At 38.8% G+C, this 27,132-nt stretch overlaps 3 protein-coding genes across 6 annotated transcripts; all 3 read left to right on the top strand.

The window, feature by feature from the left end:
* Positions 1-483: 483 nt before the first annotated feature.
* On the top strand, positions 484-5,317 carry si:ch73-109d9.2 (C2H2-type zinc finger protein). Its single transcript, XM_015607564.3, has 4 exons — positions 484-1,393; positions 2,216-2,355; positions 2,602-2,701; positions 3,011-5,317. Exons 1-4 carry the CDS (start codon positions 1,114-1,116, stop codon positions 4,138-4,140), a joined length of 1,650 nt encoding a protein of 549 aa, XP_015463050.2. The 5' UTR covers positions 484-1,113; the 3' UTR covers positions 4,141-5,317.
* A 1,855-nt stretch (positions 5,318-7,172) lies between these two features.
* On the top strand, positions 7,173-11,729 carry si:ch73-109d9.3 (zinc finger protein 232). Of its 2 annotated transcripts, none has more exons than XM_022684683.2 (4): positions 7,173-7,634; positions 7,738-8,021; positions 9,646-9,767; positions 10,333-11,729. In XM_022684683.2, exons 2-4 carry the CDS (start codon positions 7,739-7,741, stop codon positions 11,467-11,469), a joined length of 1,542 nt encoding a protein of 513 aa, XP_022540404.2. In that variant the 5' UTR covers positions 7,173-7,634; position 7,738; the 3' UTR covers positions 11,470-11,729. The 2 variants fall into 2 exon arrangements, with proteins under 2 accessions (XP_022540404.2, XP_022540403.2); XM_022684682.2 differs by having other exon boundaries at positions 7,735-8,021.
* Positions 11,730-13,114: 1,385 nt separating this feature from the next.
* si:ch73-109d9.1 (zinc finger protein 500) lies at positions 13,115-25,227 on the top strand. Of its 3 annotated transcripts, XM_007256067.4 has the most exons (7): positions 13,116-13,266; positions 15,001-15,348; positions 15,885-16,525; positions 21,786-21,863; positions 23,501-23,590; positions 23,685-23,789; positions 25,023-25,227. In XM_007256067.4, exons 2-7 carry the CDS (start codon positions 15,072-15,074, stop codon positions 25,113-25,115), a joined length of 1,284 nt encoding a protein of 427 aa, XP_007256129.3. In that variant the 5' UTR covers positions 13,116-13,266; positions 15,001-15,071; the 3' UTR covers positions 25,116-25,227. The 3 variants fall into 3 exon arrangements, with proteins under 3 accessions (XP_049337611.1, XP_015463049.3, XP_007256129.3); XM_049481654.1 differs by lacking the exon at positions 23,501-23,590 and having other exon boundaries at positions 13,115-13,266; XM_015607563.3 differs by lacking the exons at positions 21,786-21,863; positions 23,501-23,590; positions 23,685-23,789; positions 25,023-25,227 and having other exon boundaries at positions 13,115-13,266; positions 15,885-18,809.
* Positions 25,228-27,132: the final 1,905 nt, after the last annotated feature.

Here is a 27,132-nt window from a genome sequence, read left to right as displayed (position 1 = left end):
ATGTGCTATTTTCCTGTACATTGTAATTACTTTAAAACCAATAAAACATTAAATAACAAAAAAAAAAAAAAAAAAAGAGGAAGACAGATGATCACAAGCCATCAAACTGAACTGCTTGAATTTTTGCACCAAGAGTGGCATATAGTTATCCAAAAGCATTGTGTAAGACTAGTGGAGGAGAACATGCCAAGATGCATGAAAACTGTGATTAAAAATCAGGGTTATTCCACCAAATATTGATTTCTGAACTCTTAAAACTCTTATGAACTGGTTTTCTTTGCATTATTTGAGGTCTAAAGCTCTGCATCTTTTTTGTTGTTTCAGCCATTTCCCATTTTCTGCAAATAAATGACAATATTTTTATTTGGAATTTGGAAGAAATGTTATCCGTAGTTTGTAGAATAAAAACGTTGTCCGTAGTTTGTAAAATATTTTTTTATGTGTATGTGTGGCCTAAAAGTCAGTGGAGCGTGTGAACACCCCCACCGTCTCTTCTCTCTCGGTGTAACAGTATTTTAGTTCCCCATCACAAAGACAGAGCACAGCCTGGATAAGGACGAACTTTCAGCCTTCTCTCTGCGCGGACACGGACTTTTATAGCTGTAGCTAAAGCAGCTGAGTTATTAGATTTAGGTGCATGTTATTGCTGTTTTTTTATTATAATTTTGTGGGGCAGCCCAGAAATAAACAGCTAAGTATAGGTTAGCTAGCTAGCTAATGAGGTATTGTGTACGGTAGCTTGAGTGGCTAGCTGTAGCTAGCTAGGGTTAGCATAGCTAGCTGGCTAATTAACAATATCTGCATATGATATTACGTAAAATAGGTTCAGGCAAAGGTTTAGATCTAAAGCTAAATTGATTATTAAGACTGTAGGCTAAGAACCTTAGCTAGCTAACTTAGCTAGCTAGAGCTAGCAAACCAACCGTGTGTGTATTCATGCTATCTAATGCTAGCTGGCTAACCTAGCTAGGGGTTAACGGACACAAACAGTGGTCCCACACATAAAGAGGGCCCTGAAACCAGTTTACCACTTGGTTTAAATCGTATCCAGCTCAGTTAACGCTAGTTCATTAATTAATCAGCACCTCCACCACGTTTAACACAGCGCTCAGGATGTCTGAGATCATCCCCACGTTTCAGACGCAGCTCTCCGGCGTTATGGAGACCGTTTTTAAGGCTGCTATCTTCGAGATCACCAGGCTGGTGGAGGAGAGCTTTCTGGAAGAAGTGTCTCGATCACGAGAACAGGTTGAGTCTCTAAAAAAGAGACTCCAGTGGTCCGAGACCAAGCGCAAAGACCAGCAGGAGAGCAGGAGGCTGAGGTGTGCAGACTGTGGTAATGCCAGGCTGTCTGAGGAAGGGAAGAGCAAGGCAGCCTCACACACACAAACAGGTGAATTTCAGGTGTTTACATGATCATAGATGGATTGAAATCAGGGACCCTGTTGTTGTCAGTCCTGATATCTATCTATCTATCTATCTATCTATCTATCTATCTATCTATCTATCTATCTATCTACACACACTGCCTGGTCAAAAGACAGTTATCAGTAAATGATGACTAGTTGTTCTGGTCTTGGCTCAGCAACAGTATGTGCTGAAAGAATGAGGTCAGCTGACTACCTGAATATACTGAATATAGACCAGGTTATTCCATCAATGGATTTTTTTTTTTACTTCCCTGATGGCACGGACATATTCCAAGATCACAATGTCAGGATTTATGGGGCTGAAATTGTGAAAGAGTGCTTCAGGGAGAATGAGACCCCATTGAGAATCTTTGAGATGTGCTTGAAACTTTGCAACACTTTGCAACACAAAAATGATATTACTCTCAAAAAATACAATTCATGATTTATATGGTTAATATCGAATACATCAAAAACTACGAAGGAACACATATGCAATGTAAATAGAAAAAAAGGGTTAAACAAACCATATTATGTTTAATACTTTAGATTCTTCAAAGTAGCACCTTTAGCATTGATGCCACCTTTGCCCACTCTTGGTATTACTCTTTCAGTTGGCTTCATGAGGTAAAACCTGGAATGGTTCTCCAACCAGTAAACATGCTCTCAAATTCTTAATTAAAATCTTTCACATGGAATGTTGGAGATAGACAAGCAATAGTTTATGTATTTTTGCAAATTAATTAAAATCTGTAGAATACACTGTCATATGTCATTACACATCACTTTTACTGTTCATCCCACAGATGTGGAAAATGCTCAAAAACTTAAAAAGGAGAGAGATGCGGAAGAGAATTGGAAGAGCTGTGAATCAGCTGAGAAGAAGGTTAATCTTCCTGTAAATGTGGAATCTGAGGCTGTATCCAACCAAATGAAACCTGCAGAGGTAAACACACAGTGTATAAACAATTGTCTTTTGAGAACAAAGATAACCTAAAATCTGTTTATTTCTGTGGTTTGTAGTTTAAAGGTTATAAAAATCCTTGTAGATTATGCTGCCAAAAGCAGATAAGTTGTTAATTATAATGTAAATGCAGTGTTGTAGATTATGCTTCTGAAGTGACAGTACATTTCGGTGTGCAGGCTTATTTTAAAGAGGTGTGGTGGTTGTGGTCGTATGTGCTATTTGCAGAATACAGCTCAAGAGGAAGGAAAGATGGACTGCTTGCTTAAAGCGGAAGCTGTTCAAACTGGCAATGAGCCACAGGGTGGGTGGAGACTGACCCCTGAAGGTATGAGTTCATGCAAGTTCAGAACTGTTATTATTTATTTTGCTATTTTTTACCTTTACATTTTATCTCTAACTTGAGATAAGTAGCTCTAATCTTGTTGATAGTTGGCATGTATGTATATATATATGCTGTTCAGTTTCTGTCAGTGTTTGAGTTTATATTTGACTATGAAAGTGTATACATAACACCTTTTTATAACAAGTTTGATCACTAAAAAAATAACATTTTGATTTCATCATTGTTCACTATTTATTGTTAATGTATTCGCTTTATTTACACCTATTCATTGTTTCCTGTGTGCTTGTGCAGTTGAAGAAATTTCTGACAGCTCTGATCATCGTAAGACCTACAGTGAGCAGGAGTTGCAGCAGATTCAAGATGACTGGAGTTCAGGCTTGGGTCATGCTCCTGAACCAGACCCTGTTCCTGAACAAGACAATATTCAGGGTCTACAGTATAGGACTCGCTACAACATGGAGGACCTGAGCAGTTATGGAAATCAGGAGCTGGATATGGGAGCATTGAATGGATTAGCAGAGTCCACTCAAAGGAGTGGAGAGGTTTTGGGATTTGGGGCACTGCCTGCTTCTTTGCAGACTGACATGGGTACGCCTGCAGAAAGTGGAAGACGCTTGAGAAATAAGAGAGGACAAAAAGGATCTACATCTTTACATAATAGCCAAGACACAGCTGACCTGAACTGCTTACTTATTAATGAGGAGGGATATTTGCAGGACATAAATGCTCTTCCACAGGTTCCTGGTGGACTTATTGGAGACTCTGGACATCGGGCACATCCCATGTTCAGCAGAGATGCAGTAAATGACAGTAATAATTGTTTTTACAGCGGAGATGCATTTAGCCACCCAGTGGACCTGAACCACAGCGAATCTGTGCAAATGGTTGCTGAGAGAAATAAACCGTCTCACACTTGTCCTCAGTGTATGCTGAGTTTTCCAGACCAGCGGTCTTTAAAGGCCCACATGGTCTCTCATCGGCCCAACCCTGGCTACATCTGCAACCAGTGTGGGAAGAAGTTCACCCAAGCCTGCAACCTGAAAGTCCACCAGCGTGTCCACCAGCGGGAAGGGCTGCACCTGTGCAATCACTGTGGGAAAGGCTACTCGTCTTTCAGCGACCTGCGGAAGCACCGGTGCAGCCAGGCCGGAGACAAGCCCTACAGCTGCTCGCTCTGCGGTAACAAGTTCAGCCGCCTTTGGAACCTCAAGCTGCACCGCCGCATTCACACGCAGGAGAAACCGCACCGATGCAGCATGTGTGACAAAAGCTTTACCCGGGCCGACATCTTAAAAGTCCACCAGCGGACACACACTGGAGAGAGGCCGTACTGCTGCAGGGTGTGTGGACTCAGCTTTAAACGTCTCGATCATCTCAGATCGCACCAGCGCAAACATGGATCAGTACCGAATAATCACTAGAACTGCAGTTCTAGGACCTATACACTAATTCAGCTTCAGAGTTATTGCTGTATACTATTAACCAGGGCTTTTCAGTTCTGATCCTGAGGACCAGTGTTTGTAACATTTTGCTGACTGTCCTACTCAAATCACCTAATCCAATCTGTTAATTGCCAGGTTTCTTGTTTATATTTATAAAGGAAACAGTGCTGAACATTGGTCACCCAGTTTTGGAATTGGGGAACCCAACTATTCAACCAGGGTTTTGATTCAAAGGGGGCTTAATTCAAAAGCCATTATCACAGTCACAATAAATGACAAGCTACCCCTCTTTTCTATTCCTTCTGAATTGATAATAAAGTTCACTAATTGTTCAAAATGTCTGCGAAATTTAATTGCAGATTCAGAAAACGTTGTTGTATAATGTGTAATGTATAATTAATATTGCATATATTAAAACGGCATGTGTACGTTTATTGGTGGTATATTGCTGGTAAATTTGGGACCCCTGGGGGAAGAAAACAAAAAAAATAGTAATTTTCTCATCAGATCAGACAACCAAAAACATATGCAGAAATTCTGAAAAGTGGGTTGCTTTAAAATCGCTGTCAGATTGGCAGACTTTATATATTTATATTAGTAGTTGGTCACTATTTATAACACACACAGGGCTCCTGGACCATACTATTAAAAATCCACTGTGTTTTAAATTAGCTCAGACTTGATTCCCATAGAGGATTTTATTTTTGGTCAAATGAACACAAATACAGTTATGTTACCAATATATTATTGTATTCTAATATTTTTTAATAAGTGCATTGGATTGTCACTGTCTTTACACCCCAACCAGACTATTTTTTCCTTTAGTTGACTTCAGATAATCTTGTTTTCCAGTAAATAAATCATTTCTTTGTTCAACATTTTGCTTATGTCATGTCAACTTAGTATAGAACATGGTTTTAGTAACTGTGTAGTCAGGTATGTTCTGGTTTTCTAGGGACGCTGCAGTGCCTCTGTACCTGCTTTGTTTTGCTAATTGAGATGATCTTATTTAATAATGTTTGTGAATTCATCATAGTCAGTCATGTCTAAAGTTTGTGTGTTTTATATGTAAAATATTTTTCTTTTATTTAAATTGTGATGGTTGTGGATAAAAGCTGATGCTTTTTCTGAATGCAAATAAAAAGTTTACCTTTCAGATGGAGGCATTTCTCTTGTTATGGTGCAAAAATTTTGCATAAAAAAAGATTAAACACTTAATCTTACAGACATCATCAGGCATAAATTTAACACACACACTTGCATATGTGTGTACATATGTATACTTTAAGTTTGACAATGAAAAATTTTAGTTATATATATTTTTTATATTATATTTTTTGTTCATTTTAGATCATTTAAAACATGTCAAAAACGTACCACCACTATACCTTTACATCACACATGCCATATTTGATTTTTGAACAAGTCACACTAAAGAAGGAAAAAGTAAAGTAAAAATATCTAAATGTTATATAAATCATATATTTTATTCCAAGGAACATATGGCAAAAGATTCTGTAAACAAAAAGTGTTAACCAAACCAGAATATGTTTTATACCTTAGATTCTTCTAAGCACCACATTTATCTTTGAGGACAGATCCACACACTTTTACTATTTTAATCTCAGTTTCTTCATGAGGGAGAGTTACCTGGAATAGTTTTCTCAGCATCTTGAAGGGGTTACTGGAGGTGCTGAACAATAGTTGCTGCTTTTCCTTCTTTAAGCTGTAAAGCTTCAGCTCATCCCAAATCACCTCAAATCACCATCTCAGTTTATCAGGTTTATATCAGGGGACAAAGACTTTTTTTTTTTCTTTTTTTTTTACTTGTTTACTGGGTAATTCCATGTCTTTTAGTAGTGTCTTTAATATTAATCTACAATGTAGAAAATAAACTAAAGAAAGAAAAACACTGAACGAGAGGGTACGTTTGACCAGTCTTACAAACTGCTTTTGGATAACTTGAAGCCACTCCTGGTGCAAAAAAATCAAGCAGTTCAGCTTGGTATGATGGCGTGTGGCATCCATCTTCCTCTTGATTATATTCCAGAGGTTTTCAATTTGGTATAATAAAAAACTCATATTTTTTAAGTGGTCTCTTTTTTTCTTCCAGAGCTGTATATATACACACACTGGAAAGTGTTTTTTTTTTTTTTTTTTGTTATTTAATTTTTATTGGTTTTAAAGTAATTACAATGTACAGGAAAATAGCACATTAATCAATCTCAACAAACAACAAACAAACTAACAAACAAACAAACGAAAAGATTTGCTAATAGCACACAAAAAAAGAATAAGCACCAGTGTTATAAGCACTAAAAAGATTCTATAAAATAAAGCAATCAATACAGAAGTATAAGAAATGTTGCATAGCTATAATGATATTAGGTGACACCTCTGTATGTAAACTTAGCAAAGTAGTAGCTAAAATGATTTTATCTTCTGCATTAATAGGCAAAAAAACTATTTTACTTTCATGGAAAGAGACACAGCCACCTTCTTTAACTATATGGAAAAACTTTTTAATGGAAAACATTTTGATGGAACGGGTGTCCTATTCTTTTAACCCAAAATATAAACTATACTATGGAATGTGGGACAAGGCAGCAGAGTATTTAAACACTGGAAAGTGTTTGAGCAGGCCTGTTCACATATCAGTACACAAAGCACTTATTAATTACTTTTTCTTGCACACGCCACAGTCTCAAATTTGATTAGATTTTTAATTTATCTATCCATCCATCCATTTTCTTCCGCTTATCCGGGGTTTTATTTATTTTTTATTTATGTAAGTTATTTTTGCCATGTGTATTATTGCCATGTGTAAAATTAACATTTACGTTAATTTTTTTTTATAAAATAAAGTTGTTTTTAAGCATTTTTACTGATCCAATTTTTTATTGTATCTATTTATTTTTGTAGTATTCATTTTTTTTATACAAACTAGGTCAAACGTGAAACACACACTTTTCTATTATTCTCACGTCGTTTACATTAATTCTGTCCAAGCGGGCCACTGTACGATGCCTGACGTCACGGGGACAACAAGCTTTTCCTCTTTATAGCGCTGCATCCAAGTGTCTCTGCTCGTTTTTCTGCTTAAATTCAGTGATTTTTCGCGTTTCGTCGGTGTTGTGTCAGTCTGCGATATCGAGTAGTATCGGGGCGGTGCTGAATAGACGCTGTTTTGTGAGGAAATGTAGAGATTTTAGGGTTATTTGCTAACTGGTTAGCAGGCTAGCTACCCCAGGGAGCTGAGCCGAGCTAGGTTAGCTAACAGCAGCAGCAGCAGCGGTACTGCTGAGCCCATAGGGCTGTGTGAGCAGTGTGATTATAACATAACCAGACTACAGCGGTTCTAAATAACCCCCAGCCGTGTTAAACTCCCGCTCTGAGGATGAACGCGCGCTTCACGAGCTCACGTGTGGACCAGGAGCATCTCTGCCTCAGAGCTGCCTGAGCACAGACTGCAGGTTAGTGATGGAGCACACCGCCCTTCAGTCAGTCCGTCTCCACCAGGCCTAACTGAGAGTTTTACCGTGTTAAAGGACTGACTGTCTGTATAAACCTCAGCAGCATGGCGGACACCCTCCTCCTCACCTTCCAGACCCAGCTCTCCGGGGTCATGGAGACCATCCTGAGGTCAGCTGTGTGTGAGATCACCAGGCTGGTGGAGGGCAGTTTCGTAGAGGAGCTTGGTCGCGGGAAACGTGAAGCGGATGTTCTGAGGAGAAGACTGCAAATCCTGGAAAGTAAACTCAGTGAGAGAGAGAAGATTAAAAGGGTTAAGTGTGTGGACTGTGGCAAATCTGGATTCTCCAAGAAGGAAGCAGATGGGAGAAGTTCTAGGCAACAAACTGGTAAGAAGACCCCACAGACACACTTTATAGTTAAAGCATAATTTTGTGTTCAGATTAATGCATACACACTCTGGAGCAGGAGTCAACTAGTGCATCTCAAAAAAATTGGATATTATTGAAAAGTTACTTTATTCCATAATTAAGTTCAAAATGTGGAACTCATATATTATATAGATGTATCACACTCAGAGTGATCTATTTTAAGCGTTTATTTCGTTTATTGTTGATGATTATGGCTTACAGCCAATGAAAACCCTAAATCACTTTTGGCTGTGTAGGCAGTGTGCCAAGTCCTGCTGGAAAATGAAAGTTGTCAGCTGATGGTAGCATGAAGTGCTGTAAGATTCTCCGGGAAAACACTGCACTGACTTTGGACTTAATATAACACAGTGGACCAACACCAGCAAAAAAACATGACTCTCCAAACCATCACTAATTGTGGAAACTTCACACTAGACCTGCAAATGCGGATTTCATTTTCCAGCAGGACTTGGCACACATATTCAAATTATATGAGACACTGATATTTGGCAACTGAAAGACCACAATCGGCTCGGTTATGACCAAATGCAAATAAATCCTCACAGATCCTCAAATGTCTAATCTGTTGCCATCCCTGGTACAGGAGTAGCCCTGTCATACATGTTTGAGTCTATTCCTGATTTACATGTTTGTTTCTTTCTACTGCAATGCCGTACGAACTGGCCTCCTGGCCTGTGTAGTAAAACCACTACAGATGATTCAGAATGCAGCAGCACGTTTGGTCTTCAACCAGCCAAAACGGGCACATGTCACTCCGCTGCTCATTGAGCTCCACTGGCTACCGGTTGCTGCTCGCATCAAATTCAAAGCGCTTACAATCGCCTACAAGGTGATGACAGTACAGGTTCCTTCCTACCTGCACTTGCTCCTGAAGACTTGCGCTACCTCCCGGCCGCTGCGCTCCTCCAATGAACGTCGCCTCGCTTTGCCAAACACTCACACAAAGCAATCCAGACTGTTCTCATACAGAGTTCCACAATGGTGGAACAAACTACCTTCCACTACCAGATCAGGAGAATCTCTCGCTATCTTTAAGAAACTCCTGAAGACAGAGCTCTTCAAAGAGCACTTACTCTCCTAACACCTCTAACTAACTACCTTCTACTACCAGATCAGGAGAATCTCTCGCTATCTTTAATAAACTCCTGAAGACAGAGCTCTTCAAAGAGCACTTACTCTCCTAACACCTCTAACAAACTAACTAATTCTAACCTCATCTCCTTCTTCCTCTTCTCTACTCCTCTATCCCATTATTTCCCTCTGACCTCCTTAAGGCCCTATCTATAGATGTTTTATTTTTAACTTCTATTATTTTTGTACTTAACCTCTTCTATTATTTGCATTTCAATATTGTAAGTCGCTTTGGACAAAAGCGTCTGCCAAATGTAATGTAATGTAATGTAAATGTAAAATGTTAAAGAGCTGAGTAGCTAAATCAGTGATTGTGAGAGCCATGGGAAAAGGTGTACTATATATAGAAATATATAACTTCTGGGTGTATATTGTATATAATTTTAGGGCACATATTCCGTAGACATTACATTAAATGCTGTTGATTTTTTTATGTATCCCCATTTAAAAGGTGTGGAGTTGGTTGGTGTTAAGAAGCATGACATCTCCACTGATGGTGGCAGATGCAGTGGGAAGGGAACTCTGACTTCAGGCCAAGAGGCATCGTCAACAATCCCAGACACTGAACTCAAGGTGAGCTATAATTTTATTTACATAAAATACACACACAATATATAAATTTATTGTGTGTGTAGCAAATTGCACACATTGCATATCATCATTTTCAATGTAAGTTGCATTATAGGAAATATTATCCATAGAAATAATATTAACACAATTTTCCCTCTTACCTTAAACTTAAACCGATCAGACAGGATGTGCTTAGTGTCAACAAAAAATGCAGAATTCATATTTCAGTGATAATTTAGCTTGCACTGGAGCTACGAATCAGTTATCGAGTTTGTAAACTCGAGCATTTTCCCCTTGGTTTGGTTTGTTGTCACACAGGGTAAAATCCAAGGTTGCCAGATGTATTTCAAAGCCAACTAAATGCAAAGAAAACTGTCAATAAACTAAACAGCCTATCAATAACAACATGACCTTAAAAAAACTGATAGGAGCTGCTGCCGTAAACATATACAAATCAGTACTAACCAAAAAGGACATTTAATTGACTTTGTCTTAATCTGTTGCATTAGTATATGTCTTTACTGCATTCAGAAAATTAAATTAAATCTAAACAAACCTTCTTTTTCAGATTGTTGAAGTCGATGAAGCTAAAGTGGGAGGGACCATGAAAGAGGAGGTTGCAGAATCTCCAGACCTGCAGATCTACCCAACAGCACACAGTCACACTGCAGATCACAGAGAGCCACAGAGCCATAAGGTTGGCGAGACCTCAGGCCTCCATGCATTGCACTCCGACCACAAGATCCCTCAGCGGGACAAGCCAAGTCCCTCTGCCAACAAGTCGGGCAGTCCTGGTGTTCAGGATTCTGTGAAAAATAGATCACTTTTAAAAAGGTCAGACTCTAAAACAGAGCATGCTGTGCAATCACCTCTCCCACAGCCCGGGCCTGCAGCTGTGCCATCTTCTGAGTATCCCTCTGTGAAACAGCTGGCAAAGAGTCCAGACTCTGTGCCAGTTAAACAGGAGGTTGTGGTGGTGCTTCCACCAGAATGGGAGGAGGTTGATAGAGTGAGGACAGGGACTGTTGCGGCCCCCAGCAGAGCAAATCCAGCACGGGATGAACTCCCTCGAGTAGATCCTCCTCCACCGAGATTTCCGGTGGAAGGAAATGTGGTGTTTCCTGGGCTTGGTGGTGGTGGTGGTGCAGGCAAGGTCAGCAGCCCTGCCTCTCAGGTCTTGCAGCAACTTAGGACTTCAGGGAAAAAAAACACCAAACTGGTAGAACATGGCAGCGTGTTGGCCTCCAACTCTGGCACTGTGAATGTAGCCAGGGGACTGCCAGTCCACAAGAGCCCAGCTTCTCTCCCTAAACCCCCTCAGGCACTTCAGCACATACAGAGAGCCTACACAGAGGAGAGGAGCATCAGCACTTTGCAGTCTGGACGGAATCTCATGCAGGCACTCAGCGTTAGGACTGGTGGTCATATTGGGCACCATGTGGTCAGGACTCCACACAACTGCAGCCAGTGCGGCAAAGGCTTCTCCCACTTGTGCCACCTGAGAGCTCACCAGCAGATCCACACAGGAGAAAGACAGTTCTGCTGCAGTCTGTGCGGCCGCAGCTTCACCAAGCTCAGCAATCTGAAGGCACATCGCAGGGTCCATACTGGGGAGAGACCCTACATCTGCATGGCCTGTGGCAAAAGGTTTACGCAGAAGTGCAACCTAAAAAGACACCAGAGAATTCACTCTGCCAACCTGTGACAAGACTTTAGATTTTAATAACTGTAATGATGAGTTTTAAGGAGTTGTGATCGGGCTCTGTGGAGTAGAGAGTACAGAGGTGTTCTGTGTTTATGGTGTTTGTTAACTGTTGTATTTGTGTACACTTGTTGTTTTGTATATGAGTGTATGGCTATTTAAGCAATACTGTGCTTACGGACTTTGCATAGGTCTAGTTTTTCATAGTTGAATGCCATCAAATGGCATCAGAATAGATTATGAATAAAGAACATTTTGTACTATCATGTATGACTGTCAGTTTTAAGCAATAGTGGTGGACAAGTAACAGTAACTGTTGAAAACCTTCTCAAAACAAAACAAGTAATGTCTTGTTATTACTATTATTTGAGGAGTCCTTCGTCTACCGGTATTTCCAGTTTGAACTGTTCAGCTAAATTGAACAACCTTACCTTATTTCTTGCCATAATTGCCTTCATATTTTACCATAATCAGATATGTTTGAGCTACAGCTCTCCAGTTCAAAAGCAGGACACCCCTGCTATTATCTGTTATGTCACATATAAACCCAGCATTATAGTACAGAGATTTGCCATAAGTCTGTTCCAGTTCTGTCAAGATGAGTGGCCAAATATTCAACTATCGTTCTGCAAAAAGCTGATCAATGACTACCAACACCGTCTGGCCATGGTTCAGCTTGCTATGGGATATTTTTACCCACTAAGGAAATTATAATCACATTAATAAAACCACAAGTACTGTTTCTTCTACACAACCACCGTCCAGCTTTTTGGTACATCTAGTGTAAAGACCAAAAGGGGTCTTTTACTCATAACACAAAGTACTACTCAAAAGTGCTACTCATAGCAGGGTATAACATGACTATTGCAGATGTATTACTCCCAGAGGGAAAGCCACATATTACAATAGCATGAAGATTGTTGAAATAGAAACACTTTATAAGGTAAGAGTTGTATACAAGATGTTCTACAACACAGTAGGGAGATTTTTCGTCTTAAGCTGGCAGAAGCAATGCGCCACTAAAATAGCAATCCACCAAAGTCAGAGCACACCTGACTCTTGAAAAGAATGGTTAGTGATAACTTATGGCTTATTTCACATCACGCCCAAAACACACCTATGATTAATAAGAATAATTAGTACTTGCCTTTTGTGTGTTTCATGCTGCACCATGCACAGTTGATGGCTCCCCTATAGATTGCTAAAATAGAGCCAATTAAAGCATTGATCATTGTACTGTCTAAAATACTGTTCACTGTTATATATGGGAACAAACATACAAATAAACACAGTAGACCATATCACAATTATCAAACATTACTGAGGTCATGTTCATTTATTGTGGCAGGCCTACAACCAAGTAAGTTATCATTTATAATTACTTTAGGAACTGAAGCTGTTAGCTAGACTGTATTCTATATAATAGTGCATCTCTAAAAATTAGAATATCAATGAAAAGTTACTTTATTTCAGTAATTCTGTTCATTTATTTATTTATTTATTTGCCTTTTTGTGCCTTTTTAAATTAAATTAAATTTGTTAGGTTTTAAATAGAGAATAGAATGGAATCTGACACAGAAAATTGAATAAATAAATAAATAAATAATAAATAAATAAATAAATGAAGGAAGGAACTAGCGTATCTGTGACAGTCTTTTGTGTGTAAAAATAGAAGCTCGGTGATCCTCCACGCCAGCAGGGGTCAGACAATGAAACACACTGAACAACAGCAATAACAAAAAGATCCATCTGATCAAGCAGATTTCTCTGTGTGCTGTGGAGCATCTCTGGATGTATACAGTGAGTTTTATAACCGGATTCTCCGTGTTTATTAGAGTTTAGTGCTCTGGACCGGTTGTCCAGCCTCGCGGCGGGTTTAATAGAGGGAGCTGCGGGAGATCCGCGGGTAAACGGGGTAGTAAAGGAGAATGGGGGCGGGGGAGAGAGGGGAGTTAGCTCAGGAGCTAGAGCTGGGTTAACTGGGTTAGTTAACTGTGTATCGCTGCTGCTGTAGCTGAATGGAGTGGATTAATACAGGGCTGTGGGTCTGTAGGCTCAGTTTATCAGTAATTAGATATAAACTCTGATTTATTTTATCTTTGTAATAAGGCTGAAATATGCTCAGACTCTGAGAGAGAAGGACTGAAGCAGCGCGCTGTTCAGGGTTTACTTACTTACTGTGTTATTATTTCTTCTTCTGCTGAGTTCTAGTTAAAGAAGATGAATTAACTCTTTATTTACTGAACCAGCACTTCTCACTAACCGGGGGAGAGGACGCTTTACAAACCACAAAGCACAGAAATCTCTCCCCCCTCCCCCTCTATCTATTTAATTATTAATTAATCACTCTTCTATTCATTCTTCATATAAACAAATCACGACCTGTAAATCAATGTAAAGCATTGATCTAAATCATTACAAAGAAACAGTAAATACGGTCCAGTATGCAGAAAAACTATCTAATAATAGGGATTTAATTAGGTACAAACGCTTATAAATGACTGTTAGGATTCAGATGGTGTTTTGAGGAGGCGTGGCTTATCTCTACAGGATGAAAGCAGCGTCCCTGACCCGTGCTTTTGTTCTCTGTTAGTTTTAGTTTACTTAGTTAACCAATTAAATGGTTTTATTAATGAATGTTTGGTTCTCTGTAACAAATATATCTATAATATATCATTAATATTATTAATATATTATTTTAACCGACGAACATGCAAACCAAACCAAGTACAATAAATTTACCTCAGTACTAGTGCTATTCTAATCATATGTTTACTAAAGTATTGCTGCTCTAATCCTGAATTAACCTCGGTAAAGTGCTTTTTCTAATCATATGTTTACTTCAATATTGCTGCTCTAATCATAAATTTACCTCAGTAGTGCTACTCAAATCACATGAGTAAAGTTCGTATTTTTAGCTTTAAAACAGACAGCTAATTTCAGTTGCCAAATACTCTAGGCATCCCTAGAAATTATTCAGCTTAAATAAAAAGCCCAAATTGGAAAGACTGAATAAATTATATCAGAGAAAGATGTTTTATGACGTGACTAAATCACAGCCAGTTAGAAGTGAGGCTCTCTCAGCCATGGTTTATAAAAAAAAAGAAAAAAAAAAAGGCAAAATAAATTAAAACCTGTAACCTGAATTTCAGTTTTGGCCAAAAATGTTAATCCCTACAATTTTCACTGTAGTCATACATGGAACAACTAGCAGTGACACTAAATGCAGTATTTATTCATGAAAAAAATATATAATATTTTTTTAAATAATAAAATAGATATACTTATTGACTGAGTGTGGTGTTCAGTTTGTATAAAGTGGGCTTCCTCTCAAACTCCCTTAGCGGGGCTAGCATCATTCAGCAGGCTGGCATGGTAAAAAAAAAATATTCTATAGAGAACATTTCATTAGACAGTGATTAAAATAGAGGGAGTTGTTGTGTTTGAACCTATTTGTCTGACAAAAATGAGCATTCCTTATTACAGGCATTTTCTTCATTGTTAAGTAAATATTTGTTTTTCTGTTGTTCACAGGTTCCTCCATTTAAACAGAAACTCTGGATCCAGTTTCTCCTGAAGAGTCGTAGCACAACAACAAGACAACGATGTCGGACGCTCTCATCGTCACCTTCCAGTCCCAGCTCTCTATAGTCATGGAAACGATTCTCAAATCGGCCATGTTCGAGATCACCAAGCTGGTGGAGGACAGCTTCATGGAGGAAGTGGGTCACGCCAAACAGGAGGTGGAGCTGCTGATGAGACGGCTGCAGTTTTATGAGAGTAAACTGAAAGAGAGGGAGAGGAGGGTGTGCTGTGTGGACTGTGGTAAAACTCCAAGCAGCGGTGAGAAAAGAGCAGAACAGCCAGCGGAAGCTCATCCAGGTGAGGAGAACTGTGTAATAGATTAAATATTAAACATGCACCCAATGTTACTTTCAGTATAGTGCTTACAGTTAACCCATGGCATGTCCAAGAACTGGCTTTAGTAAGAAAGACGTTTATTCAGATTTGTGCTGAGGCATTTTTCAAAAGAGTTTTGGGTTTTAGCACTGGTGTCCAGTGTTCAGCTGCGCACTGAAGTTGTATTAATTTGTTAAATATGTCAAATGTGTTACATATGCCTGCACATTCTTGGTCATGATCTAGATGTGGTTTCAGCAGGTTGAAATAATATTTTTGAGATGTGAGATTTCTAATAGTCTAATGATTTTAGTTTTTATTCCATCACTGAAAAAATAATGTTTTAATGATTGAATTGCATATATTGTTTTTTCCCACATAATTTATTTGAATGAGTTAGTAATCTTCAAATGGTAGATTAAAGAATATAACAGAATATTTTTGATAATTGTCTAATGAAATGGTAAAAATGTTAACAACAAATCCCCTTTTCTCGTTTTTTTTTTATCCTGTTGTAGGTGCAGATACTCTATGTTTCAGCCTTAGCCTGAGGGAACAGTCTGGGAAAAGGCCTCCATTCAGTGAAGTGTGGAGATCTGCAGAGGGTTTAGATTCATGCCCACCTCCAGAGACTCATACGCAGCCTCATGCTCCAACTCATGCGCAGACTCAAGCGCCGGCTCAAGCGCAGACACATACTCAGGCTCATGTCCTCACACAGAAGAAGACAGACACACCTGAACAGAGCAGGAAGCAGGATTCTGTAACTAACACCTCAGTGCAGCTTCCTCAGCATGTATTACAGAAGCTCCTCCCCAATCCAGCAGTGACGGGAAACCACGAGCACTGTTCCAGCTCCAAACCCAGAGAAAGTCACCAACACAAGACGCCTGGGATTGACTTTATTCCCAGTAACGAAATAGATTTGACCCAGTCTAACAGGTTAATGCAGAGTATAGCAGAGAAAGATGTGGCTGCTGAGCTGTCGTGCTCTCCACCCTCTCCTGCTATGAAACTGGAGTGTGAGCCAGACCTGCTTCCTATTAAAGAAGAGGAGGAGATGCTGCCAGTGTGGGATTGCACAGACGACAGCGGTCCAGCAGAAAGTGAGCTGAACCGCAGAGACCTCGGAGGACCGTGGAACCATGAGGAAACACAGGTAGATAATTTTCCAAATCTAACTACTGTCAACATGCCAGATCCAACTTCATATTTAATGTCCTATTCAGTCAAGTGTAACCCAGGGATGTCTGAAGGCATCAAGGATGAGCCTGGTCAGTCGGTTCACCTTGCTGTGGCTTCCTTTCCTGAGACATCCAGTTCACTTGAACAGTTTGAAAGTGGACCCTTTCAAAGTTTTCCACAAGGTGTTATGGTCCCTCAGGAGCTCGGATCAGATGGGCGGGGATACCCCCCTGTTTCACCCCCTCATCATTCTCCCCAGAACGAGCGTCTTCAGGTGTGTGATAATCTCCGTATCAAGAAACCGCACAGTTGCGTCAACTGTGGCAAATCCTTCGCTCGGGTGGGTCACCTGAGGGTCCACATGCTTACCCACAAGGGTAAGAAACCCTTCAGCTGCCTCCAGTGCAACAAGACCTTCGTGCACAACTTTGAGCTGAAGGACCACGAGCGGCAGCACACGGGAGAGAGGCCCTACGTCTGCGGCCACTGCGGCAAAAGCTTCACCAGGCTGGGCAACTTCAAGCAGCATCAGAACATCCACACACAGGAGAGGCTCTTCAACTGTAACTACTGCGGCATGACCTTCAAAAGATCCACTCACCTAAGGGTCCACCTGAGAAGACACAGCCGAGCGGGGAAGAGCTGTCCCTGCCGTCAGTGCGGGAAGACCTTCGTGTGCGTCAAGCAGCTGAAGGGCCATCTCATGAAAGTACATGGAACAACAATGAACTGAGGAACCGATTCAAGTCTTCGAGTCTATGCATAAATGATTGATTATTAAATCTTCTGGCATTTTATTCTAAATAAGATTTTCTTTTTCTTAGATGCAGAAAAAGAAAAGGCACAGAATATAAGCTATACGCTGATGTCATTTTTTAGAGAATGCCTGCAAATCGCAGGACATTACAAATGCTGATGATTACAAAAGCCATCTTTTCTCCCTCAAAGGAGAGAGATTTTTAGATTGAAAAATATATAGAGAATATTTTTCAGTGTGGAGAGTGCATGATCTAAGAGGTTCTGGGGGGAAAAAAACACCACATAGTACCTAGAGGCATTTTTTTAAACAATTACTTTTTTTTTAACTTTAGAACAAAAAGTTTTTAGATCTACAGAAAAGCATTACCATGCTGAAGAGACTCAAAACTGATTTTTTGACCCTCGTTTTCATGTAACATAAATGTGAATGAATGGTCAGATCTAATTTCATGTGTGTTTTTCCCTCTATGCATGTGCTTAGTGCTGTCTGCATCAGCCAGCACTGGTGCTGTGGTAAATTCCGACTCCCTGACAGAACCTGACTCCCCTTTGCATGCACATGCAACACAGAGCAGTTATTACTAAGGTGCAAACTTTCCCACCAGGACAGAAGCCAACTCTGTATAAGATCTACCATAAAATAAATTTTTACTTAAACTAACCCTGGAAAGCTGTTGGAATACTTATTGCTTACTGGTTTAAAAGCACATATCTGAACACTCCCTTACCCCCAAAGACCTAACACCTAACAAAACCGCTCCTGCCAGGAAAATAGCCTATGAGCTGTTTTGCTGTTAAACCTCCATTACTACTACTAATTCACAAGAGAGACACAACAGAACATCACTTGCAGGGAGTCGGATTCTGGTGGGGAGTCAGAACTCAGCACATACAGTCATATGAAAAAGTTTGGGCACCCCTATTAATCTTAACCATTTTTAGTTCTAAATATTTGGGTGTTTGCAACAGCCATTTCAGTTTGATATATCTAATAACTGATGGACTCAGTAATATTTCAGGATTGAAATGAGGTTTGTTGTACTAACAGAAAATGTGCAAAATTAAACCAAAATTTGACCGGTGCAAAAGTATGGGCACCCTTATCATTTTATTGATTTGAATACTCCTAACTACTTTTTACTGACTTACTGAAGCACAAAATTGGTTTGGTAACCTCATTGAGCTTTGAACTTCATAGCCAGGTGTATCCAATCATGAGAAAAGGTATTTAAGGTGGCCAATTACAAGTTCTCCTATTTGAATCTCCTCTGAAGAGTGGCATCATGGGCTCATCAAAACAACTCTCAAATGATCTAAAAACGAAGATTGTTCAACATAGTTGTTCAGAGGAACGATACAAAAAGTTGTCTCAGAGATTTAACCTGTCAGTATTCAAATCAATAAAATGATTAGGGTGCCCATACTTTTGCACCGGTAAAATTTTGGTTTAATGCATATTGCACATTTTCTGTTAGTAAAATAAACCTCATTTCAATCCTGAAATATTACTGTCCATCAGTTATTAGTTATATCAAACTGAAATGGCTGTTGCAAACACCCAAATATTTAGAACAAAAAATTATTAAGATTAATAGGGGTGCCCAAACTTTTTCATATGACTGTAATTCAGACTTATGAATAAATATAGCAATGTGTGCATGCATGCCCGATCTGGAACTGATTCATTCACATTACAGGCATACACAGATCACTGACATTTGTAAGTGTGAACCATCAAAATGGTCACATAAGATCTGGACATAATCAGAATTAAATAGTCTTATAATTTAAACACAGCCAAAAAACACAATCTGTGAAAAGTTTCTAGATTCAAATAGTTCCATACCTGTTTAGATCCAAGTCTATTCTTGGACTATGCTGCATTTTAAATGGAGATTCACCATTGAAAGGAAATGAATCCCTGTCCAGTAAACTGACCCAAAGTGATCAACACTAATAGGTGGCAACAGGATGCAGCAGCAGAATTGCAGTCAACAGTGCATACAGTTGGAGTAAATGGACACCCTCTCATCGGACACACTGGATACAGCATCATATTTTTTTTTAGACTTTTCTCCAGTCTGTGTGAATGTTGTAATAGCTGCTGTTCTGTGTATTGTTGTACTCCACCGTTGTGTGCATTGCAGGTTTCACATCTGTTGCCAGATGGAAAGAATGCATGTGTTTATTATTAATTTGTTCCTTTATTAAATATTATTCATGCAGCTAAAACATTCTAGTCTAATAAACAGCAGCTCATATGTCTTATATGTGCAGTGTGATGTTTTTTTTTAATACTCTTTTTCTTATTGATTCTTTATTTGAAATCACTGCACTACAGAATAGAGGCCTGCAGAAGGGGGCTCTAACACTTGTGAATAGGGGCAGTGAGTGAACACGCACATTCATAGTGGGGAGCAGTTGTGGGTTGGCTTCCTTGCTTAAGTGATCTTTAGGCATGAGGAGAGGTTGCTTCTTATCCTGCCAGTCAAGGGGATAGAACCAGCCAACTTTAGGCCATGGGTGTCTAAGGTTATAGAAAAGGCTTAGTTAATTGTCAGTTGTGCATCAGTTGGTTATCGATTTAATCTATATATTTTGTTTTACTAAAAACTAAAACCTATTCCTAGGTCAGGAAATGGGAAAGCATATTAGTTATAGGAGTAATGTAAAGCTAGCTTTTGACTGAAGCATTTAATACATAAATAAGTGTTCCTGGTTGGTTGTTGGTTAAATCTGAAAGTGGCCTCTTCTAAACAGTTGGAACACACTGCACAAGCACTGCACAGTAGTACAAAATAATTAAACCGCTGCATTAAACTCAACTGTGGCAGTGAACAAGACACAAAGAGCTGTGTACAGCCATCTCTGTGCTATCTCAGAGAGCAATTGAAGAGTTGAGTGCCTTATTTAGGGGCACTTCAGCCATAAACTTTAAGGGGAGGAGAAAGTGTTGTTCCCTGCCTATAATTCCTGCTGGTCTAGGGGATCAAACCAGCTTCTCTAATCTTCTTATACATTACTGACACTCAGTCTTAAGCACAATAGCTGACTAACTTTGTGCAAAAGCATTCTATAGACGCTGTTTTAGATCAATATCAGAGTTTATTTTATATTGTCAGCTTTATAAAGATAGGAAGAATGTTTAGATCATTTAAACAAGCCTATCATAGGATGATGGATGGGTCTTGCAGTGGCAGCTTACTGAACATAACTATTGAATCCACTTATTTTCAAACTCATATTTGAAAGTCTTATTTTCAGTAACCCAGTGCTCTAACCACTGAGCCACCAATGCACCATCTAACATATCATTAGGCAATCAGAAGTCTAGTGAGAAACATGCAATTACTGCCTCTTACTTGTGCAATTGCTCTGCTCTTTTAAAACGTTATTCCATTTATTCTGATTAAACCGTCAGGGTCAGTAAAACAGGCTTGGATGAATAATAAACATGAGCTTGAGGAAAGTTGAGCAGCCAAAATAAGAATCTCAATATCTGATGAAAACCTTATTTCAGCTCAGTTTAGTCCAGCTTTAGTTTGGACACCTGCCAACCTATTCCAGTGCTGGCAAGCGTGCAGTTGTTTCTTTTATAATACAGAACAAAATATGTACACGTTGTTCTGCATGCATTTTAAGCTCATTTTCATTGCACAGTGTGACCACACTCTGGATTCAGATATTATTTAAAACCATATTAATGGATAATATCTGTTTGTTTTATTTGTACTTTATGTGCTGATATGTATAATAGTTCTTCAAAGCACTACCAGTGAAACTCCCTTTAAAAATATATATATATCTTGAGCTCATTCGGATGATTCTAAAAGTTATTACAGTGTTCCTCCCTTAAAATGATTGATGACACACACACTTGACCGTGCTGACCAGGCCTGTGTTCTGTGTGTTCCGGCTCCAGCAGGGCTGCAGTCCAGCCGGGCAAGGTTGGCGATTTCACTGCCAAAACACACTTGGTCCAGCTTATCTGATATCAGGCAGTTTTATTGGGCATGCTTGAGTAAGAGAATCGCCAAACTGTGCCAGGTTGATATTTTTTTTTTTCTGATGGAAAAACACTTTCTAAATCTGAGCAGAAGAGGGTGCTACCTGGGCGTACCTAAAGTTCTGAGCATTTACATTGTATTTTTTTATATTTAAGACTTTTTTCCTCTGTATACCAGCATTGTACCTTCATTATGTTTATAATAAAACACATTTTTTTTATCTTATATCTGACTCCTGTCTGGTCCATCCTCTTAAAGATGCTAGAGACTCATTATTTCACATAAAGTAATGAATTACAGACATAACGAAAAGTCATGTTAAATGTCCTTTCTCTTCAGATTTTAAGTGTTAAAGGAGTTTTTTTTCCAATTGTGGTTTTGCAAAATTTACTGTAAATTATGTGCAAAAACTGATTCAGTCATCTGTGTGTGTGTGTGTGTGTGTGTGTCTTTGTGTGTGTGTTACAGTTGGCACAAATGCCTCCAGGAAATCCTCCAACAGAACTGGATAAAGTGCATCCCACAAGCAGACAGAGAACATTCAGTGTAAGTGCTCTCACTCTAAAATGCCATTGACTTGCGTTTGGGGGTGAATGGAGATGGCATAACACCACTTCTTTTCTCGAAACGGATTTTCTCTAAAACCAACTAAGCTTTAAAATAAGCTGTTTTTAACAGATGCACTTCACTTAAGAGGAGCTAAATAGGCTATCCTGCTCCAAAAGTGGGCAATCCTGCTCAAACTGCTCAAAACGCACTACAGTTCCATGATAAAAAAAATACAGATCTAACAACATCACATTGCTTAGCGATAAGTGGCTCTGAACTTTACAACAAGGGTTACAAATAACAGTATTTACAACAGTAGTGAACGTTGTTAAATGGGTAATTAATGATACTAGTGAAGACATTATTAAATATTACTGAATTTGAATCCTTACAAATGTTGCTTAAAAAAAGAGTTTTAATGATTATTATACCACCGTTAGTTTCGACCCTGCAATCTGAGAGGCGTTTTATGAGTGATATTATCAGCTGGTAATGCACTGGAACCGAAGCTCTCCATGTATTACTCCACCACATACAGCTAACCTAGTAACGATGCAGCACTTACAAACCAAACAGCGCAGCTACAAACAGATCAGCAATGGAACTATTTTAACCCAGAGTGTTTATAACCAAACAGCTTGTATTTTCTCGTCAAAATCTTTCACTAAACAGCAATAATGCAACTGTGGTAAAATCGCAATAATACACTCGAGGTTCGTGCCATAACGTGTCATATTGGCACTGCTGTGCTGATCTTCAACGACTGCAGCACATCAGTGCCATTATTACACCTTATAGCCCTCCCTCTCGTATATTATTGCTTAAGTTATGTCTTATCTAGTGTGAATTAATTATTATTTGAGACATTCTGTTGTAAAAAAACTGTTAATTAATATACCCTCATTGTAAAGTGTTACTGGAAATCCTTTTAAAAGACTAAATTCTGACCCTCTCTGACATCTATCATTACTCCGCAAAGACTGGGAATATTGCAGGGTCACTATTTGAAATACTGAGACTACATTACTTTTTTTTTTTTTATCATGCACCTGGAGGTCACTTACAAGACTTTGTTGAACAATAGAGCACAAATAGCTATAGGTCCTTATGTGTGCAGCAGCTAATCTTAAAAAATGCTCTTTTAATGTAATAAATTATATTATAAACAGGGAACTGTTTGAGGTTGGAAAGAGCTCACCTATTAGATAACTTCAAACTTGGTTGATTTTATTGGAAAGTCAAAACTAGGGAAAAAAACCCTTGAGCTAATTAATCTACAACAGTAAAATGGCCTTAATAAATAATCTAGTTTAGCATTAGAGTTTAGCATTAGAGTTTGGCCCAATGCCATCAGCAGCCAGAGCCAGAGAGAGCATAATGGACCATGCTCTCTGCTATCATTACAGTCATCTGTTAGCTGATGTATAAAAGCTGGGTTGCTGTGCTTTCCTCTGAATGCATTGGATGCCTAGTGATGCTGCATTGGTGGCAGTTTTAAAAGACAGTTTACCCCTCCAAGTGTTGATAGCACTGCGAGTGACAGTGTGAGATTACTGTAAATAGTGGCCCTCTGACATCTCTAGTACAGAATATTGATGAAATGATCTTATTTCCTCTTCTGTTTCTGTGGACAGGTGGTGGCGAGAGAGATCCTGACACAGTTTCAGGTTTGGCAGAGGGCCTGCTACAGCAGAAACATTGAGTGGGGCCCCATTACAGCAAAGGTTGTATCTGTATCATGAAATCCATGACAGATAATTAATAATGTGTGATATATCAGTATCACAGAGAATAATGCCTGTTTGTGTGTGCTTTCAGATTGTTTCTGCTTTGCCGTACTTGTCTGGGAAGGAGACGGAGGTGATCGTACGCTGTACTAAAATGCTACATAACCGCAGGGATTATCTCCGAAGGAGGGCTAAGGTAATGCAGAATTAAACTTTCATAGTATACTTGTCCCATCTGTAATTTACATCTAAGATTACAGTTGATGAATTCTCCTGTCATGCAACATACTAGGTGTAAATTGCATTGCATGTATATTTTAGACTATACTTTTCTTTTAATAGAAAATCCCCATTTAACATGCTGTGTAGTCCAAGACTAGGCTCAAGCCTTGTCTGGGAAATCATCCCTAAGTGTTCAGCAGTATAAAAAATTATAATGAAGTGTTATCTCATAGGTTTCTTGGAAATGCCTCTATCTGTATACAGCTCTGGAAAAAAAATAAGATATGATTTGACCAAATTGAAAACCTCTGGAATATAATCAAGAGGAAGATGGATGATCACAAGCCATCAAACCAAGCTAAACTGCTTGAATTTGCACCAGGAGTAAAGGCATAAAGTTATCCAAAAGCAGTGTGTAAGACTGGTGGAGAACATGCCAAGATGCATGAAAACTGTGATTTAAAACCAGGGTTTTTCCACCAAACTTGTTTTCTTTGCATTATTTGAGGTCTGAAAGCTCTGTGTCTTTTTTGTTATTTCAGCCATTTCTTACTTTCTGCAAATAAATGCTCTAAATGACCATTTTGATGGTTTTTTTTTTGGAGAAATGTTGTCTGTAGTTTATGTAATAAATCAACAATGTTCATTTTAGTCAAACATAAACCTATAAATAGCAAAATCAGAGAAACTGATTGAGAAACTGAAGTGGTGTCTTAATTTTTTCCAGAGCTGTAAGTTGTGAGGTGTTTTCTTGTGAATGAGGTTGAAAAATGGTTGAAAAATGTTGTGTGGGCATTTAAAGTTCCTTTATCCACAGTACCACTTATGCACTAGAACTACGTCATAGGAGGCATTACTACCCACAGTGGACAGTGCAGTGGGTGGTAATGATCGTGACATATTCATATTCATAGCAGGAGGCCCCACACATCTATCCTACATACAGGTCACTGCAGATTCCATGAAAGATTCATGGAATTTGGGACAGCTGGCATCTGGAATGTCATTTTTTTATACATATAGAATGTTATTGTTTTTGTATGCTTTTCTTTTTCTTTTTTTGACACAATATGAAATCTGGCAGTTGTTCTGGACATTGTGTCCACATTCCACAAAGTTTGGACTGAAATAAAGGATCCAAAATTATTGAGAATAAAATCCCACCTGCTTTGCTGCTTTGAAGCTGATGTTTTCTTTCCTCTGGTAGGATGCCTTCCTGGAGAGGAACGCGTTTCCTGTGGCACAGAGATACCTGGTTCAGCTTCAGAGAGGAGACCTCATCCAACATATGAACCTGTAAATGAAGTGTGTGTGTTTGTGTGACATCATACTTTCTGTTTTAGCCTCACATCTGAGAGTCTGTACTGCTGTGTAATGTTTGTCTATTAAAGTTTTGTCTTAATTTATTAGGATCAACTGCTTGAGAAGTATTTTTATTTAATGAGCACGAGTGAAGTCTTTGACAGGCTCATTTTTCTTCTGTGGTTCAGAGCAGCTTCTTTATTTAGCCAAGAAATCGGTCACCAGTAAATACTGCTGTGTCCACAAAAATAAAACATGATACAATTGATCATTTTATTTTTTAAATCATGTTTTTTTTAGACACTGGCAGCCTGCTGTAGTTTGCAATGGTGTGCTGTATTAGATTCAGTTACTGTTTTTTGTAGGATATATCCCAGTTTTTAAAGCTGGTAGAGTCTGTAGATTTTTCTGACTACACCACATGCTGCAAATAAATGTAAACTATTTCTTTACGGAAAAAAGAAGGGGTCAGTTTGTTTATGTTGTTGCAGTCCTGGCCATTACTAGTCCAGTTTGTTGGTCTTGGGAGAGATAAAGGCCAGCATGCACTTTCTCCAAGTCACATTTCTTCTTTTCAAACCTGATTGGAGCTCAGCACTCTGAGAAGGTAAAGACTAGATCCCAGTTTTGATACATCAGCTAAAAGATGAGGTATTGTACTAAGTGATTGTGGAAGAGGGAGAGCCATTCTAGCTACTCATTGAGAATGAGGCCAATGATCAGGGTTCATACAGTTTTAACCAACACATCAGTTCAGATATGGACAATAAAACCAAAAAATCAACTAAAACAAAAATCTAAATGAATTATAGTAGGCCTAAAATGAATCTGATGAAAATGTTGACAAACTATCTTTAATAATAAAATGTGTGTCAGGTCCTGAGAGCTCCATTGTTTCGGGCTAAATTACTGAATTAACTCTGAGCTGACATTTTTTTGTTTTTAGCTCAAACTAGATTTTCCCCATCAATAAACTTAAACACAAAAATATGTAGACAAAAATTTCCATGACTTTTCCAGGTTTTTCATGACTGTACGAAACCTGTATGATGCACAGTAGGTTGTGGAATGATTAGAAATAGTTTTGAGTCATAAGGGAGCCTACTGACTGAAGCTTCCTCAACTAAAACTAACCGATTTGCTGGTTAAGAGTAAGTTAGGGTGGGCTACTATAAATTACTAAATTAACTCTGAGCTAACGTATTTGTTAGCTCAATCTAGATTTTCCCCATCGATAAACTAAAACACAAACATTTGTAGACCAAATTTCCATGACTTTTACAAAACATTCTGGGTACTTTTATTTTTCCTAAACTTATCCAGGCCTGAAAACTGCTATTTTCAAATTCCATGACTTTTCCTAACTGAGGCTTCCTCAACTAAAACTAACCGATTTGCTGGTTAAGAGTAAGTAAGGGTGGGCTACTACGGCTAACAAATATACTGTATTAGTTTATTAATACTTATTTCGCCTGAGTTTTAGCCCTTGGTTAACCAGAATATAGTGACGCTTATCCTTAAAACTTATGAGGACATACCAGGTACCTGGAACCAGGTATTTTTTTAATGCCTATTCAGGATTGGTACCAGCCCAAATAAATGTAAACCTTGTAAGGTATGTATTGGCTGGAGACATTCAGCACAATCCATGCATTTGAAAAATCTCCACAACCCCATTTTTTGTTTTTGATCCAAATTACAATGGTAACTCAAACATACAAAAATCTAAATGTGTTTGTGATGATAGCAGCTACATCTGGGGGGAGCTGTGGTTGTAGAAAACCAACCAGGTACCATGTACAAAAAATGTGCAGAGTCAAGTACTGTAGGTAGGTAAAATTGATGGGTCTCATGTGATGTTATCTTGAGCTTTCTTTCAGGTGTTGAGCTAAATCAGTACAAACCATGTGGTGCTAGCTAGCATTAAAGCATCTTTAAGGGCAAACTGTTATATGCAGTATCTGATCTTTGGATCTGTGGATGGCCCTCATAAATGAGTATTGTGTTGAATTGTT

Source organism: Astyanax mexicanus, chromosome 7, assembly GCF_023375975.1.
Source record: "Astyanax mexicanus isolate ESR-SI-001 chromosome 7, AstMex3_surface, whole genome shotgun sequence".
Lineage (NCBI taxonomy): Eukaryota > Metazoa > Chordata > Actinopteri > Characiformes > Acestrorhamphidae > Astyanax > Astyanax mexicanus.
The sequence above is the reverse complement of the archived record's forward strand: the minus strand, read 5'-3'. Positions and strand labels throughout refer to the sequence as shown.

Coding starts and splice junctions, on each gene's coding strand:
- si:ch73-109d9.2 (XM_015607564.3), top strand. CDS start 1,114: ATGTCTGAGATCATCCCCACGTTTCAGACGCAGCTCTCCGGCGTTATG. Junction 1,394..2,215: donor AGCCTCACACACACAAACAG/GTGAATTTCAGG, acceptor TTCATCCCACAG/ATGTGGAAAATGCTCAAAAA. Junction 2,702..3,010: donor GTGGAGACTGACCCCTGAAG/GTATGAGTTCAT, acceptor GTGCTTGTGCAG/TTGAAGAAATTTCTGACAGC.
- si:ch73-109d9.3 (XM_022684683.2), top strand. CDS start 7,739: ATGGCGGACACCCTCCTCCTCACCTTCCAGACCCAGCTCTCCGGGGTC. Junction 8,022..9,645: donor AAGTTCTAGGCAACAAACTG/GTAAGAAGACCC, acceptor CCCATTTAAAAG/GTGTGGAGTTGGTTGGTGTT. Junction 9,768..10,332: donor TCCCAGACACTGAACTCAAG/GTGAGCTATAAT, acceptor CTTCTTTTTCAG/ATTGTTGAAGTCGATGAAGC.
- si:ch73-109d9.1 (XM_015607563.3), top strand. CDS start 15,072: ATGTCGGACGCTCTCATCGTCACCTTCCAGTCCCAGCTCTCTATAGTC. Junction 15,349..15,884: donor GCCAGCGGAAGCTCATCCAG/GTGAGGAGAACT, acceptor ATCCTGTTGTAG/GTGCAGATACTCTATGTTTC.